The sequence below is a fragment of the Borostomias antarcticus genome (genome assembly GCF_949987555.1).
Source record: "Borostomias antarcticus genome assembly, chromosome: 1".
NCBI lineage: Eukaryota > Metazoa > Chordata > Actinopteri > Stomiiformes > Stomiidae > Borostomias > Borostomias antarcticus.
Genome location: NC_140234.1, coordinates 23,641,751 through 23,658,957, shown reverse-complemented (window position 1 = coordinate 23,658,957; position 17,207 = coordinate 23,641,751). Strand labels below are relative to the sequence as shown.

The 17,207-nt window shown below is 46.0% G+C and overlaps 1 protein-coding gene across 1 annotated transcript; it reads right to left on the bottom strand.

Annotated features, from left to right (window-relative positions):
• Positions 1-8,274: 8,274 nt before the first annotated feature.
• On the bottom strand, positions 8,275-15,821 carry slc25a14 (solute carrier family 25 member 14). Its single transcript, XM_084443278.1, has 8 exons — positions 15,736-15,821; positions 15,065-15,203; positions 13,103-13,197; positions 10,289-10,374; positions 10,022-10,117; positions 9,784-9,908; positions 9,036-9,249; positions 8,275-8,507 (listed from the first exon to the last, which is right to left on the bottom strand). Exons 1-8 carry the CDS (start codon positions 15,797-15,799, stop codon positions 8,466-8,468), a joined length of 861 nt encoding a protein of 286 aa, XP_084299404.1. The 5' UTR covers positions 15,800-15,821; the 3' UTR covers positions 8,275-8,465.
• Positions 15,822-17,207: the final 1,386 nt, after the last annotated feature.

Here is a 17,207-nt window from a genome sequence, read left to right as displayed (position 1 = left end):
GCGCAGTTTCATCTCCAGGGTTCCCTTGGACAGCTGTGAGCTTATAGACATGTGGCGAAGCGCCCTCTAGTCGTACGGTTCACACAGTTGTATTAAAATGCATTGCGAATTTATAATAAAATTTATATTTTGGGCTGCATTTCATCAATATGCAACAATATGTTTGTGCTTGTAAAGTCGTTGTAAAACGACTTAAAGACGTTTTACAACGTTTTTTGGAAGGCTAGGTGTAAACTGACTACAGTTCCCATGATGCACCAACCCGTGTCGCTGCTACACAGAAACAAAGAGCATGGAATGCCAAGAGGGGACACTTGGGTGAATTTTTGGTACCCGCCTGAAGAGGGCGCCCACATAGCGTTGCTGCCATTATGGACTGTCATCGGCTGCCGAATTCCTAATACTGTACATCCATGCCGAATTCATACAGTCAGGTCAACAAGAAGAATACAAATCAGCTGTGGAAAAAAAAAAACGAAAACATTGTTCTGCAATAAATTGTCTATCAGAGTACATGTCCAGAGCTTGCCTTTCACCGGTTCCCCAAAGATTCCCCTTGTAGAAGCTAGCCCAACTTGTGATATTCCCACTAGAGGTCTTCACGGGTCTACCCGGACCCGAAAACCCGAGACCCTACCCGAGACCCGTGAGGGTCCGGCCCAAAATATTGCCGTGTCTCACGGGTACGGTTCGGGTCTATCATACATTACCGCGGGTCTCGGGTAAACACATCTGAAACTGATTTACCCGTATGGACCCACGAGGACCCGATGTTTTAAAATAAAAATATATTTTAAAAAGGGGGGAGATCCCGATCCATTTAACCTACTTGTCATCTGTATTGAATTACGTTCTAAATATCATCTGTTGCTGCACACTGAGGCAGCGCGTGCTTTACGTTTTGGCCAATTGAAACTCGGCAAAACCTGTGTGGCTGTAGACCTATGCAAATCTGGCGCGTAGCACACAGACCACCAGCTGAAAAAAGAGGAACTTTCGAGTTACTTTGTGTGCCTTTTTGTCATCGTTATCCCTATCTATAACTAGCCTATGTTAATAATAATATTTATTATTATTATTACTATGTTAATGCTGCAATCAGACTGTGATGGATTAGCAGTGTCGACTTAAGTTAATGCCGAATTAATTATATTGGCTACAGGTTTCATCAGTTAATTGTCAACTATGAAAGGCTGTATAGGCTATAGGTCTAGACTAGGCCTACTGTCAAATTGTTTGGAATTGCAAGTGAGAAGAATGGAGTTTCCAGAGAAGAAATTCACCCATGAAAAAGGCACATTGATGATGGTTCGTTAAGGTGCAGGTAGGCAATGACAGAGCAAGCCGAGGATAGCAACGAGAGATGATTGTTTTGCCATAGGCCGAATTATTTAGATAAAATAGCCTATGTCATTGAAACAAATACATTACTCATTTTGGAATTACATTATTAAATCGCTAGGCTACTTACATTCAGTATTAAATCAACCTTACATTATTACTTTTTTGCCATAGCCGTCAGTCCGGTCGGATCTGTCCTATAGGTCAGGTTCTGTTAGGCCACGGGTCTGGTAACTGGTTGTGCTCAGGTCCATTTCGGTTTGGGTCCTGATTATCCTCGGGTCAATTTCGGACGGGTCTGATTAACCTCGGGTACGTTTCGGAACGGGTCTCTGTTTTTTGAAAATTAATTTATGCGGGTCGGTTTCGGGTAAGAAGCCACGGGTCCTTTTCAGAACGGGTCCAATTTTTTGGACCCGTGAATACCTCTAATTCCCACTATTTCTTCTTTCTTTCCTTCTTTCTTCATTATAGTTCTCCCCAGTTTTTTGCCACTTAACTACTTCTTCATTGTGCTAGAAACTTCATTCAAACTTTAAAATGTTCATAACGTTTAGCTATTAATCGGATGTATTCAGATTTTTTACATTTCTTATAGTTTTTTTGTAATTTAACTTTTAATAGTAATATTTGTGCCATTGAAACTGCTGGTGGAATGTTCAGTAGCTTGATGTTTTTAGAGTGGTGGCAGCTGTTGCTTTGAAAATATTCACACATGTATGTAAGCTGCTGGCTCTCCCACAGTTTTGAATGCTCACACACATATTATAAATTAAAATGTTCACACAACTGTGCTGATTCATACAATGTAAGTATCTAAGCTGTGTGACTTATAGTTTTCGCTGTATGACGATTTGTTCGGCAACTGCGCTCCCCATTGAAATGTATGGCGACGCACTCTAACTTTTGAGCTGCTAATTTTGCATTTTTACCCTTTTTCTAACTTGTCGCTATGCCTACAGTTTTAACATCTCATACACATATTATATATCGAAATGTTCACACAACTGTTCTGATTGGTATAATGTAAGTATCTAAGCTGTGTGACTCTCGCTGTATGATGATTTGTTCGGCAACTGCGCTCCCCATTGAAACGTATGGCGAGTGAGTCAGCTAATTATGTGTGTTGCGCTGTGGTTGCTATGGTGACAGTTCACAGGAGAGAGCTTGAAGGTATCTTAAAGGTAGACACCTTTTTATGTTCTTTCTTTCGTTCTTTCTTTCATTCTTTCTGTTGCTTTTTTGAATTTGTGTGCATGTGCACTGAGCAGCCTCTCTTAAAGGTACAGGCACCCTTTTATAACTAATGTGGTAGCACAGAACTCAGCCAAAGTGGAATAGAGACACATGATCTTCACTGGTGGGGGCCGGTGGGTAGCCCAGACAGGAGTAAACAGTCCCTGACTGGCCAAAACCAAAAGGGGTGGAGCCTCTCCATCATGGCACTATTCACGCCACGGAACCCACTATTCAGCCCCTGAGTTGGCTAGAGACACACGGTCTTCACCGGTGGGGGCTGGTGGGTCCCCGACCGGGTCCCACAACTCAGCCCCTGAGTGGGCTAGAGACACGGTCTTCACTGGTGGGTGCATGATAGATGCTCAGCAGCTGGGCACATTGGTTCCATAGCAGAATCAATAGAGTGTCCCCTCTTGGCATTCCATACTCTTTGGCTAGGTGTCCATGTCAGGGCTGTTCACCCTCAAAAGTGCTTGCAAATATATACAGTACCGTGACTACCCTTCTTGAATCATGTGACTAACAAATCAAGTGACAAGAAACATTTAAATGAACACTTTACCCTGCTGTAAATAAACATGTCCTGTTACACATTTGTACTGTGAGACTAGTTTGGAATGAATGATCCCTTCACTTTCACTGTTAGATAGAGTGCGGGGCCCATGTGGACGTGCCAGGTCCCCTAGGCTCCATGTGATGGCAATGTGTAGGGTTGTTGGCTTTTGGCGTTCTTCCTCTTCTGTTGCTCTGCTTTGTGTAATTTTTGTATAAGCCTTAATAAAAGTTGCAACAAATCTAATATGGACCACAATGTTAATAGCCTTCTTGTTGTGATAGTCATTGATGAAATCACCCAACACGGTATTGGAAGCGGCAAATAATGATTTATTGGACAGACTTAAACTCACATTTTACAGTCCCTGTCTCTCCCTGTCTATCGGCTGGCTGGAGCTGTGGGCAGAAAACGAGGCCTCAATCTTCTTCCGTACTCCCCCGCTTGATCTAATCGGGGCTGGGCAACCACAGGCACACAGAGTCTACCGCATCCCGAATCAAGGTCTCAAGGTTGACTCAGGACACTAAATAGTATCCTCTTGCCCCACCCCCACGCCTCCCTTAAGGTCTAGTGTAGTCAGATTGGTTCCCCGGAGGGGCCCTACTGTCACAAGATGCGTAGCCTGTCAGGCACAAGGTTGATGACCTGTCATCCACCATCTGAAGTCTCAATCCCACTGATTGGTTGGCCAGTGGACATTCTATGAAAAGCATCGGACACCCTGGGGAGGATGGGCCCCCCCTGTGACGTCCCAGCATGGCCTCCTGACCCCCGGCCCCAGCACAGCACAACTGTCTCCTTTCATCCCTACCACTGCACATTTAGACCATCCACATGAGAACAGAAACACACAAACAGCTTTACATTGACTTTAAGACTCTGTAGACTTTTACCTATATTCTTCAGGGTTTAACTCAAGAGGTGCAGGGCTTAGGTGCCAACCCTGCCATGCACTGTGTTGGCCCTACAGTGTGTGACATGTGTCTATAGGCCTACTGGCTCACGTTTTGGGGGAGAATGTCAAAAGGCTTCATAGAACTAAATTCATCTTCGTAAGTCCATTGATGGACAGGGACCCGGCGTTACAAAGCCTTTGGTAGTCTCCTACTACAATAGTTGACTCGCCAGTCCTAACGAGAGCGTGAACTTCTCCAACCCGCCTCACTGTTTACCTATCAAATAATAACCATGTATCCTAATGACTGGGGATTAGAACACGGTGATATGACTGAATAATAACCATGTATCCTAATGACTGGGGATTAGAACACCATTTTAAGACTTAAGTCTTTCTGTCATATATCCTGTGAAGTATGATTGTTGTCATGTTTTAATTTCATAAAATTTTTTCTTTGTAGCTCACCTACATGATTACTAAATACATTTATTCTGAATGACATGGCGAGTTTAGAATTTTAATTTCAGTTGGCTTTAGAAATTGTGTATCATGTCTTCTGGTTTCTCTTGGTGAGTATGAGTGTGATGAAGCACAACTAGTACAGTACATTGTACGGCACATTGACTAAGTATCTAAATATGGTAGCTTCCTTCTCATCTCCCTCTCAGAGGCTATGGATGGCAAGGACATTTACTTCTGTAGTCAAGTCAAGTCAAGTTTATTTATAAAGAATGTTTATAAAGTGCTGTCTGGACAAACCAGGTCAGGCAGAAAATCACACACAACTAGAAATGGTGCTTTCAGAAGGTACATCGTAAGCTCGATTTACGATGTACTGTACCTTGGGAAGAGCCGTTTCCCAGAGCCTCCTTAGCCGAGGTCTACCTTAACCTAAGAAGGCTCTGGGAAACAACGCGCTACCTAGAGGGGGACCTTACGACGTGTCTCATGATGAACGTAGCGCTACGATTGCTCTGGGAAACGCGGCCCAGATCCTGTCCCAACCCCAAACCTTATTCTAACCCCAACCCACACTAGGGACTGGAAGGACACCAAAACCAACCCGTCAATCTCCACAGAACAAGTAGAGTAGTGGTGAGAGCATTGGACTCCCATCTGGGAGACCAGGGTTCAAGACCCAGTGGGGATGACTTTGTTATCATCAGTGTAACTGCTTTAGCCACTGACCGCTACCATTAATGTTATGGAAGCTGCTGCTAGTTGTTGTAAGCTCATGAGCTAACTGGCTATCCCACTGTTATTGTGCTGGATTAGCATTGGAAGCATTGGAACTGATGTGTCCAGGCGACAAGACCTATCTTAATTTATCAGACATTATCTCATGTCATTTCAATTCACAGGTATTTCAGTGGCATGACTAGATTCCGTGCTACCAGTCCTGAACAGAAACAAGCCAGCCACGCACATAAGCTAAAATTGTAACTGATTAAATGCATAAAGAATTAAATCACTGGATTATGAAAACAATCAATGGATGTTTTATTTCTGTGTGTACATTTACTTACTCATATGAAGCCAAATCCAATCTGTCACAGAAAATATTTTACACATAATCAACCATACATTCAATCACCTAGACAAGCAAAATATCATAACGTGATTGTGAATAAAGTTGAAACAGATAACAGACAAAAGTGCAAGTTACCAGATGTGAGAGGTTCTAGGGTTCAGAGCCTAAAACGCGGTTCCAGTCAGGAACCAACCGTAACAGAATATTCAACACGTTGACTGTGGTCAGAAGATAGAACATAACCTAAGGGTCAAGTGGAGGAGTTCGGAGGGAAACGCAAGCTGCTTGTTCTCAGAGAGACCGAGAGGTCGACGACTCGGGGCTGGGTTTGGGTCTACAGCGAGGCATACCTGTACATGTATGCAATTTGGGGTTGAGGCATTGGAAGCAAAAGTGGAGTACTATAAGACCCCATATGGAATATGCAGTCAGTGAGTCAACCACCATCTTAGAATAATAATATTATAAAGAGAACAGAGGGGCTCCACTTTAAAGGGGCACTTCACTGAAAATCAAATCTACAGTAATTTGCATGTCATTGTCATGCACATCACTTGTTTGTTTGTTTATAGGGGGGGTCATCGAAACGGCCATATCTACATCTACAGTATCAAGTTCTTACCCACCTAATAAGAATATTGTTAAATCATATGCATGGAGGGTTGATGGAGAGCATGAATATCCAGGTGCTCAGACAGGGCTACTGTAGCAAAGAACAAAACACATTCTGACCGAGTCAGGGGGCGGAGCATTTATAAAGGTATGTCTTTAGGATATAGCTCATACAAGCTCATGTGGAATAACAACATTTAAGAGATTCATAAAAAAAGCTTTAAATACTTGCAAAACAAATTGTCATTAATTAATAATTTCCAATAAAGCTTGGGAAGTAAATAAGCCAAAATAATAAACTCTTTAATAAAAGGTAATGTTTCAGGAGAATAGGATGTTTCAAGTATGAAAAGATACAGCCAGTGCTGTACTTCTGGGGAGGAGAAAAAAGGCCAACTGCAGATCTACATCATCATGATCAAAACACCTACAGAAACATTCCATAAGTTTTCCAAAACTCTAGAGGTCTCACAGTTCTCCAGAACTGTCACAAGACTCAAGGTGCTAAAAACATGTTTCCTTTGCTGAACTCTGTGAATCAATACAAGCACCATGAACATTTAACATAGAAGATTATCAGCCACTGGATGGACTAAGAGGCAAAAGTCAGCCATAAATGAAGTGTTGAATAAAGCTTGCATTATTACATGATGGGAATAGGTACGGCTCTGGAGAGCATCGTTGATGACTGACGCTAGCACAGAAAGAGAATCTCCCAAACAAACCTGTAGTGAAATGGATGGACGCCTGTTTCAATCTTTAAACGTTCACATCTCTCTCGACCCTGACGGGCGAACGACAAAGCTGATGACCAGAGGAGATCAGGAACATCTCTGCAAATATTACTGTACACGGTAACAGTAGCACTATCTGTATAAGCAAGAGGCCAACACGGCCATGAGACATGGGTTACGCAAGAGGCGAGGCTAGTAGAGTACTAACATCATCATCATCATCATCATCATAAAAAGGTTTGAGGAAATGGGTAACAGTGCATTTCTCCTGGTACCTTGACAACTGACCTATTCATTGACCTATTAACTGGAGTTTCACAGCCATGGTTCAACTCTGTAAGAGCTTTGGCACAATGGCCCCCTAAAATACAGTAAAACATTGGACCATATTCTAACATATTCTAATCAGGAGAAAAACACACAAATTAGTTGAGTTCTGAAGTAACTCGTAGATATGTACTACTAGACATGTCTGAGACTGTACACATCCATCGTACACATACTGTACATGTTTACATATGTACGCATGGTTGTGGAATTACCACGGCAACCAGGTACTGTAGGTCCCCTGTCCTGTATGGATCAGCAGGCGAATTGAAGTTCTCTCCTAAAACATCCACAAATAAAACAGGAAGTGACATTTTCCTAGAGTATGATTTTGTACGTCAACAACAAGAGTGTTTGGATAGGGGGGAGCGAATGAACGCAGAACGAAAGTCTCTCTTTCTCTGGCTGCTTTGGTTCAGATTTGGACTGACTGGATTTAAGTGAACTTTTACTAGTCTCCATCTAGGCTTACGGACCGCACGGTACCGTCCGGTACCGAACCTGGAAACTAGCCAGCTGGCTCAGAATGGCAGTAACAGTCATCTTTCCTTGTAAAACTGCATTTGATGAAGTTCAATACAGCCTTACTGACTGTTCAGCATAGCACGGTCTCCCAGTTGTCCCTCTCTAGGCCCCCAAAGCCCCCAACGGGTCACACGGCGTCCCCAGACTCGCTCGCACCAAAAACAGTGAAGACATTCATACTAACGCAGATCCTAAACATTTAAATAGCCAGCCTTTTAAATAGCACACGTTCCATGCAGTGCAGATGCGCTTAGAACTACGATCAGCCACAAATAGGAAAGCTCATTTCAAACCTCTCCCTAAAGAAGCTCAAGTCATTTTCAGGTCTGTTCCTCTGGCTGAAACAAGTCCTCCTCCAACGGTCAACAGCTCAATAAGCTGTGGCAACAATCTGGAAAGCCACACACCAAGATAATCATCTGTTGTTTGGCCTTCACAGGCTTCCGTACACTAGCTTTAGCTGCCTGGACAAGCATGAAGGGCGGTTGAGTGAATAGTAAAAAAAAAAAAAATACATTTTTAATTTTACAAAAGAAAACAATCATTTGAAAAGGTCAGCTAAAATGAATTGAACCCCTGGATGAGCGTGTGCAAACATATGGTTCAAGTGACTTTGGGAGGGATTGTGAATATGATGAGTAGAAAGGGCAGGAGGTGTTCCCACTGTAGTCCACTTCCTGGAGTGATCGCTTCCTGTTCCGACTACAAGGGGAGTTTCTTCAGCTGCTCGAAGGTGATGAAGAACTGAAACCAGGGTTGAGGACAGCAGCTACACCAGTGTTTTTTGTCAGGCCCTCCTTTCATAACAGTAATTGATTAATTCTCTTTCTACTGTACCTACTGTACCTACAGGTACCTGCAATAGAGCAAAATATCAATGGACTTTTATCTTCCAACACATGAAGAGTAGTTTCCCTGACGCAAAGCAAGCCTGGACTAGTGTGAAGGACCCCTCTCAACGGAGAATCTCCATCCACATGATTATTACTCTAGGCTTTGTGCATCTCCCCCCTCTTCTCCTTCACCTCTCCCCTTCTTCACCTCTCCCTCTCTCCTCCCTCACCTCTCCCTCTCTCTCCTCCCTCACCTCTCTCTCCTCCCTCACCTCTCCCTCACCTCTCCCTCTCTCCTCCCTCTCTCTCTCCTCCCCCACCTCTCCCCCCTCTCCTCCTTCACCTCTCCCTCTCTCTCCCCCACCTCTCTCTCTCCGTGAGGAGCTAGTGTGACGGCGTTGGCGTTTCCGTGGTTCTAGCCGGACGCCTGAAAGGATACGATGATGTTCCACGGGCCCAGGCGGAGCCAGTTGGGCCAGAACCCCTTGTAGAGGGCGAAGAAGCCCTCGTTCCTCCACGTCTGCATCAGGCCGTCCAGCGTGCCCTTGTACATGGGGTTCCCCGACAGAACCCGCTGGTTCATCATCCTGGTCCGCACCACGTCTACCGGGTTGGAGGCTAGCGCCCCCGCCAGGCCACACGTGAAACTGGAACTGTAGAGACGCGCACGCACGCACGCACGCACACACACACAGACGGGAAAACAGACAGGCGCGCGCGCACACATGCACGCACAAGCACACACATACACACACACAAAGAGACGGGAAAACAGAGAGGCACACACACATGCACGCACAAGCACACACACACACACCCACACACACACACAAAGAGACACACACACAAAGAGACGGGAAAACAGACAGGCGTGCGCATACACATGTACGCACACACACGCACACACACACACACACACACACACAAAGAGACAGGAAAACAGACAGGCGCGCGCACACATGTACGCACAAGCACAAGCACAAGCACACACACACACACACACACACACACACACAAAGAGACAGGAAAAGAGACAGACAGGCACACACAGTGATGGGTGAACATCAAGCAGACATCACAGCAGTACGCCCTGTAAACCACAGGTTTGTGTTTGAACTCACAGGGACAGTATTGACTCTGAAAGCACTACTTTGTCATACTTTGTTCTTCCTTTCCCCGAAACCTACATGAAATGTGTCAGTATCGTGTCTCCCATCGTGCCGGAGCGAATCAGGTGCTTCTTGGTGATGTCATAGACAGGAAGCTCCACCCCCACCACGATGGCTGCTCTCTGGGCCGTGGGGATGACGCCCTGCGGATGACGAGAGGACGGTCTTGAGTGGCGCGGCCACCGAAAACACACACTGCGCACCCGCATACAGACAGTACACACACGCACACACACGCGCACGCACACGCGCTCACCCTCCACAGTCCCCGGGTCCCCTCGGTCTGGTAGATGTTGATGAAGTTGGACACCATGCTACCCTGCAGCAGACTTCCTTGGGCCTGCATCCTGATCTAAACACACAACAACAACAACAACACAACAACAACAACACACTGTACTGTATGAAGAACAACACACTGTATTGATATGCACCCTTACCGGGTGCTGAAAGTTGGGGTGGGGGTAGCTGAACGTCAGATGTAACGTTACTCAACACGTGTACAGTATCTAAATGTGTTCACCTTGAGGACGTCGGTGGGGTTGGCCAGGGAAGAGGACAGGACTCCAGAGACCACTCCGCAGAAGACATTGATCACCATGGTCTCGTCTGTCGGAGGACACACATGCTGTTACAGGTGCTACTGGACATCACCGAACAGCACGGGCACGCCACGCGCACACACACACACACACACACATACACACACACTCACACACAGATAAACTAGGAAAGACAGAGATAGATACCACGAAACCAGAGGCTACCAAGAGGCTTCGGAATTAAGTGCTTGATTTTATGCGTTTTTACGCGATCCACCAATTAGAAAACCGCCGTCTAAACGGCAGACATGCAGCAGGATTAGCGAGCCTACGCAGAGCGGGAAACTCTGCGAATCGTTAGCGCCAAGTCGTCAGGTGTGACGACTACACCCGACTGCCGTTGTGGCGGGGTCATCCTTTTCCGAGCCTCGCTTGGAGACTTCCGCTAGCGTGTAGCTACACAGGAAGTCAGACTTCCACTAGCATGCAGCTACACAGGAAGTCAGACTTCCACTAGCGTGCAGCTACACAGGAAGTCGGGGAGTGAAGCCGCCTCCTAACGCCTCCTCCTAACGCCAGGCGTGAAATCAATCGATGTAGACTTTTATTCATCTGTTAGCCATTAGCCTATTAGAGGTGTTAGGACAAGACAATCATTACCGTAATTAGGCTAATTACTATTACTGGTTGGAATCAAGAGTGGAAGGAGGGGTGTGACAAGAGGAGGATACTGTAGGATCTAGAGTTTGGAGCAATAGTTACAGTGATCCGTGATCAATGTGATCGATAAGTCTGCCCTCTCCTCCTCTCCTCGCAGAAGAAGAAGTGCGGTGTTGGACCCCAACACAAGCCTAACGCGGTTGGCAGCACTCACGCAGTGGCCCAACCTGGCAGAGGCATGCGGGGTGAAGAGGCAAACAGACAAGAGTAGTCGAGCTGGATCTTCCATGACATCATCACACATGGCTGCACCGAGTTGCAAAAAAATGATGTACAGTACATATCGAACCAAATAACTGCCCTGAAATTGAATATTTGAGTTAATCGGAACATCTTACCTGTGTATATTAGGATAAATGTGCCATACTAGCAGCTTGATGAAACAGATTAAAACCTACAATGGCAATCAAACGAATTCTGATTCTAATGTTTTATTCTGCACCAACAGAACCCTTGTTCAATGACGTTCTTGTGCATGACTCAGTTTTGATGTAGGCCGATTGTGAGAGGGAGGAGTGGAGAGAGAGAAAGGAGGAGAGAAGGGTGTGAGAGAGACAGAGGGGAAAAGAAGGTGTAGATAGAGAGGTGGAGGTGGTGAGAGGAAGTGACAGGTAGACAAATGAAAGTATGTCAATGGAGATAGAAGAGGTAGCGTGAGAGAGAGAGAGAGAGAGGAGATGAAGTGATAGAGAGCGACAAGAGAGCATGTCGGTGGAGAGGGAGTGATATAGAGAGAGAGACAGAGCATGTTAGTGGAGACGGAGAGAGGGAGCGATGGAGAGATGGAGCGAGAGAGACGGTGAATGTGTCAGAGGAGATTGCTTCCTGGGATCTGAATATGGAGGCGGCTCTTCTGTCGGCTGTACTGAGGATGATGTAACACAAATCTCTCTCTCCTCCCTCAACTCTCCCTCTCTCCTCTCCCCTCTTTCTCCCTCTCTTCCCTCCTCTTTCTCTCTCTCTCTTCCCTCCTCTCTTTCTCTCTCTCTTCCCTCCTCTCTTTCTCTCTCTCTTCCCTCCTCTTTCTCTTCCCTCCTCTCTCCTCCCTCAACTCTCCCTCTCTCCTCTCTTTCTCTTCCCTCCTCTCTTCCCTCCTCTCTCTCTCCCTCTCTCCCCTCTTTCTCTCTCTCCCCCCTCAACTCTCCCTCTCTCCCCTCTTTCTCTCTCTCCTCTCCCCTCTTTCTCTCTCTCTAGTTTAATTAACTCCTCTGGAGTTGTGACGGCAAATCACAAAATGTACTGCATGTCTGAAAATTACAGGCCTTATTTAAATCTAATTTCTCAGAGTGTAGTACGGACTCACGAAAGGAGCTCTTCGTGAAAAGGTCAAACCATGTTCTGGGTAATGGGTGTTCTCTCTCTACCCTTCTAGGTTGGTCAGCCAGCCAGCTAGCCCCCCCCCACCACCCCTCCACCAGAACGCTCTGTCCCAGGAATGAGAGCTCATGAGGTCAGACCCTGAAGAGAATCTGGCTGGGATAGGGAGACGGCTCTTTTTACAAAGTGGTGGGGTTGGGGGTGTAGCCATGACAAACTGCTGCCAATGTTTATGGGTAGAAGAGGGTGTAGTCACAGAATCATACTCTGGTCAGCCGAAAAGATAACATCTTTTTTGGGATGTGTGTGTGTGTGTGATGTGATGACTGTAATATGAAATCATTGCGCGGGACGAGCCTGATCAAAATAGCAGGCGCTGTCCTGAGGCAGTGGAAGATCGCCTTACCTGACATTAAATCACTTCATCTGACCTTTGACCTGAGCTCTCAGGATGTCTCAGGGCGTCTCAGGATCATTTCATGCTCTCCCCTCTTAACCAACCTGCCACTTCCTCGTTAGAACACACAGATAACCAAATGACCTCACTGCTAGGCCTAGCTGTACTATCTCATGCTACAAGCATGGCAGAGAGAGACTCAAGAACCCCAAACTGCTGCTTTAGAACAAGGACAATAGAATGTTCCAGAATAGAAGCACCGGCGAGAGAATGAAGCGGAACCGACGAGAACGCGGGGCATTCCGCGTGATGTCGCTACATGTGACGGCGGAGGTGGGGGAGGGGGGTTGGCGACGCCCACCTTCCGGCCTGGTGACGAACAGCCTCTTGAGCGTGTTGTAGGTGCCGATCTTGATGGTCCCGTAGGAGGCCTGCCTCAGGAGAGCGGGGGAGATCCTGCACCCCAAGAGGGGGGGGGGGGGGAGAGGATATTAATAAACACTGGAAAAAGACACCCCACACACACAGGCCCATCACGTAGCTCAGATTTTAACCTAAGGAAGGAGTCTCTTTTTTTTTAAAGATATTTTTTAGGGCTTTTCAGCTTTAAGGGGATAGGACAGTTGAGAGAGACAGGTAACGTGGGAGAGAGAGAGGGGAGGACATGCGGCACAGGACCCGAGCCGGGAATCGAACCCGGGTCCGCCGCGCAAAGGACTAGCCTTCATATGGTGCGCGCCTTACCCGGTGAGCTACCGGGGCGTGACCATGGTTTATTTACAGACAACGAAAGGCAGGGTGGTATGGAGGGTGGTATGTGGAGGCCTCGGTAGAAGCCTTCCCAGTCAGGGCTTGGCAAGGTTCAACAGAAAACCACACATCTTCTCTCGTCTTCCTCAGGGGTGCCCAGATCAATCGTCCGGCAATCGGAATCAGGCAGGTACTCGGTAAAAATACGAGATCGGGGAATTCCGATATTGCTTTCTAGTCACCGATCACGACAACCGATCAATGGCGGCCGAGTCATTGTCAAATGCGTGTTAACCTAAACAACGTGAGCCGATTCATTGTCGCATGCGTGATAACCTAAAACATGTCGGCGCTGTGGAACAGTACAGTGTGAGACAGATGTAACACATGCCATCTGTGATGCCTCTGGACTCAATTTGATGGATGAAATCTAATTTAATGTAATCTAATTTAAATGGAAACTGTACTGCTATACCAGCTGCTATGACAAAACAAAATGATGGGTATCGGCAGTGTATGGGCAGATAAGGCTCATAGACCATCGGTGATCGGTTTCGGACACAAAACACGTGATCTGGGCATCCCTAGTCTTCCTCGTCTGCTTCGTCTCTTTTTTAATGCTAATTCTGACTGAAACATCCCAGAGGTTGCTTCCGCTTTTCACAATCAGAATCAAAATGTGTTTATTTTGATCAGGTACTGTAGTAGCGTTGTAGTCCAGACCACCTAAGCCCCGAGACCAAGTCATGGCCAAGACCAGAGTGTATCGAGACCGAGACAAGACCGAGACTTTGAGGGGTCGAGACCGAGTCAAGACCAGGACCAGTCCGGTGAAGGTTCCGCACCGCATGACACACTTTCGATAAAACGTGGAACATGCAAACCTCAAATTTATCGGACAAGTTATCGGTTGCATTCGAAGCGGGAGGTTTTACATAAATTAGACGGCAAATACATTTGACAATGCACAGGGAATTGAGTGAGATTCCCTCAGTCGTGGTCTTGACCGCGCTTGAAATAAAATCCAAATAAAATCCAGTCCTCTTTGTACCGAGACCGAGACAAGACCGAGTAAAATGGAGGTCGATTCCGAGACCGAGACCTTCAAAAGGTGGTCTTGAGACCGGTCTCGAGTACTACAACACTACACTGTAGCATGCAGGTAGGCTGTCTAGGCCTTTTGTATGCAGGCATGCTCTTTGCCAGCTGCAAGTAACATGATCATTGTGCAGTTAACTGGGCAAGGGCAGTGGATATGTCACCCTACCCACATTCATGTCAGACCCATAGCAGGAGTCTAATACAGCGTTGTCATGTCACAGCGTTTTCCTCACTGTCATGCGACACACACACTCACAGTGACCGGTCAAGGAAGAGAGTAAGATAGCAGCTAGTACGCTACACTCTGACCACTAAGGATTATTATCAACACAGCTCAAAGACACAGTCTGCCCTCCCTATGTGCTCTACCACCCTCAGTGCCTGGTTTAAAGGGATCATGTTACCCATGACATCACAGCAATGTGGGTGGATTAGTAGTATCTGGTATCCCCCCCCCCCCCCGTGCTCTCACCCGGAGTAGAGGGCCTTGATGCCCTCTTCCTTGCCGATCCTGAAGAGGGCGTGGAACATGCCCCGATAGCGAACCTCCATGTACTGAGACTGGCCCTGCACCTGCAGCCGCGTCTTAGTGAGGTCTACGGGGAACGTGCCTGTTTAGAGACAGAGACACAGCATGGGTTAAATGACATCATTTACAGAGACACCGCATGGGTCTAAAAATATGTCAAATATACATGGAAAACGTGGTTTAGAGTAGTCTAGAGATGAGGGTGTCAAAGAGAGTAGCACATTAACACCCCTCAATTAAGACAGCAATGTTGTGAAGAAGTGGATCAATCTAGTGATCTCAACATAGTCAGATTGAAGTGTAGGCAACATGTTGATGCATGATATTAATGCATAACATTGATGGGATTCATTTGTTTCTGGAGAGGTGCAATCAACAGCACATCTAGGCTACTGTCTGCGGTTACATGGTGTTGCAAAAGAAGCATTAACCCACTTGAAAGAGCCTTATTAATGCATCATTCATCATTTGAAGCATCGTCTTTGTCGAGATGGCACGTCTATAATGGTGTCATTGTTCGTTTGAAATATGTGGGACAGGGGCAATAAAATAAAAAAAATAAAAAAACGAACGATGGAAATGTAGAAATCTGCACGGTATGGTGCGTCACGTACCGAATTCTGCGACAATCGAGGCCATCCCCCCGTAGATGAACGGTTTCCAGTTCAGGTTGGCCATCTCCGTGGTGGCCGCCTCTGCCTGATGGAGCCCCGCTAAAAACAACAACAGACCGCCAAGATACAAATACACGAACTGCTGTAATCGCACATAATATAACATTGCGGTGGTGATGGTTAGGTCAGTTGCTAGAGATGAGACCACACAGCATCAGCATCCCAGTGCACTGCGCCGGAAAGAGACGCCTATGTCCAAAATTCACGAAAGCGGTATCGCACGTCTTAAGAATTGCTATTGGCTGCGTTTTCAGTCGATCAAATATTCAAGGAACCTAATTGGCTGCGTTTGTTTATTCCCGCCTACATATTTATGTAGGCGACATAGCTCGTGAGTGACGGCAAAGTGACATCAATGTCGTTCGGTAGTTTTCAGTAATCAACAACAAAAACTATGCCACTAGCTTTGCTGATTTATTTATCTTAATAACTTGATTATCAGATGACAGCTCACAATATGAATATAAATCAAATAAGACAAGTCGTGCGAACCCTCTAACTACAGTAGTAGCTAGCCTGCTCTCACATCACTACCAGACGGCTGTCTGGCTACTTAGCTTAGCTAGCTCGCAAGCGCTACAAGCTGTCACTTAAGGAAATGGTTCCGCGTGGATAAAACGGATCATTCAACAGTCTCACGGTCCCATAATGCCCCATACCTGTAGTTCAAGTCGTGCGCTGCTATCTGAATTTGGTCCCCATGACTTCAACAAGGAGGGCAACTCAACACAAAGAACGTAAAAGTTAACCCACGGCAACTGCGCGGCTCTCCATCTGAGTGCAGAAACAGGAACTGAACTGTAAAGCCGACCGGAAGGGTCGCGAGCCGACAACGTGGGTGAGCGACATTTAATGCAACGCCCATTTGCAAAGTCAAATAGTTGACCTCTGAAAACAAAACAAAAAACATATATTGTCAGTAAGTCATAAACCAATAATTGGATTGCTACTATTTTCCATATAACATGTAGGCACAACTAAGCATTATGTCCTACTGTTTTTATTGTTTTACCTGTTCTGCTTCCAGTTCAGTTGTTGTCAGTTCAGTTGTCAAAATGTAACTAGCTCACCTATGCCATGAGTGAATAGAATCCCTGTGTGATATTCACCATAGTCTTTACATTCGATTATGCAAAAAGGTCTCTCTTCTCATCAGTGTGGATGATGTGGTGTATCGAACCGTTTTTGAGGGACTACTTATAGATGGTCTGTAAATGCATGAGTTATACTTTTACTCACAGTGAGGTGAACTACAGCACATGAGTAGAAATGATTGAGATGACTCTGATGATTTGGAGAGAAGATTCTATCTCTGTCCCTTTACATTCAGCAGTATTACACCCAACACCCAACACCTACACATTCTGACTCTATAGCTCCAATTATTTTCCCATTTTCTACTCTGTGTACCA

What these genes read in the sequence shown, in the direction of transcription:
- slc25a14 (XM_084443278.1), bottom strand. Translation starts at nt 15,799, where the DNA reads ATGGCCAACCTGAACTGGAAACCGTTCATCTACGGGGGGATGGCCTCG. An exon ending in CTCGATTGTCGCAGAATTCG is followed by an intron (nt 15,204 to 15,735) that starts GTACGTGACGCA and finishes GTCTCTAAACAG; the next exon opens with GCACGTTCCCCGTAGACCTC. An exon ending in GTTCGTCACCAGGCCGGAAG is followed by an intron (nt 10,375 to 13,102) that starts GTGGGCGTCGCC and finishes GTCCTCCGACAG; the next exon opens with ACGAGACCATGGTGATCAAT.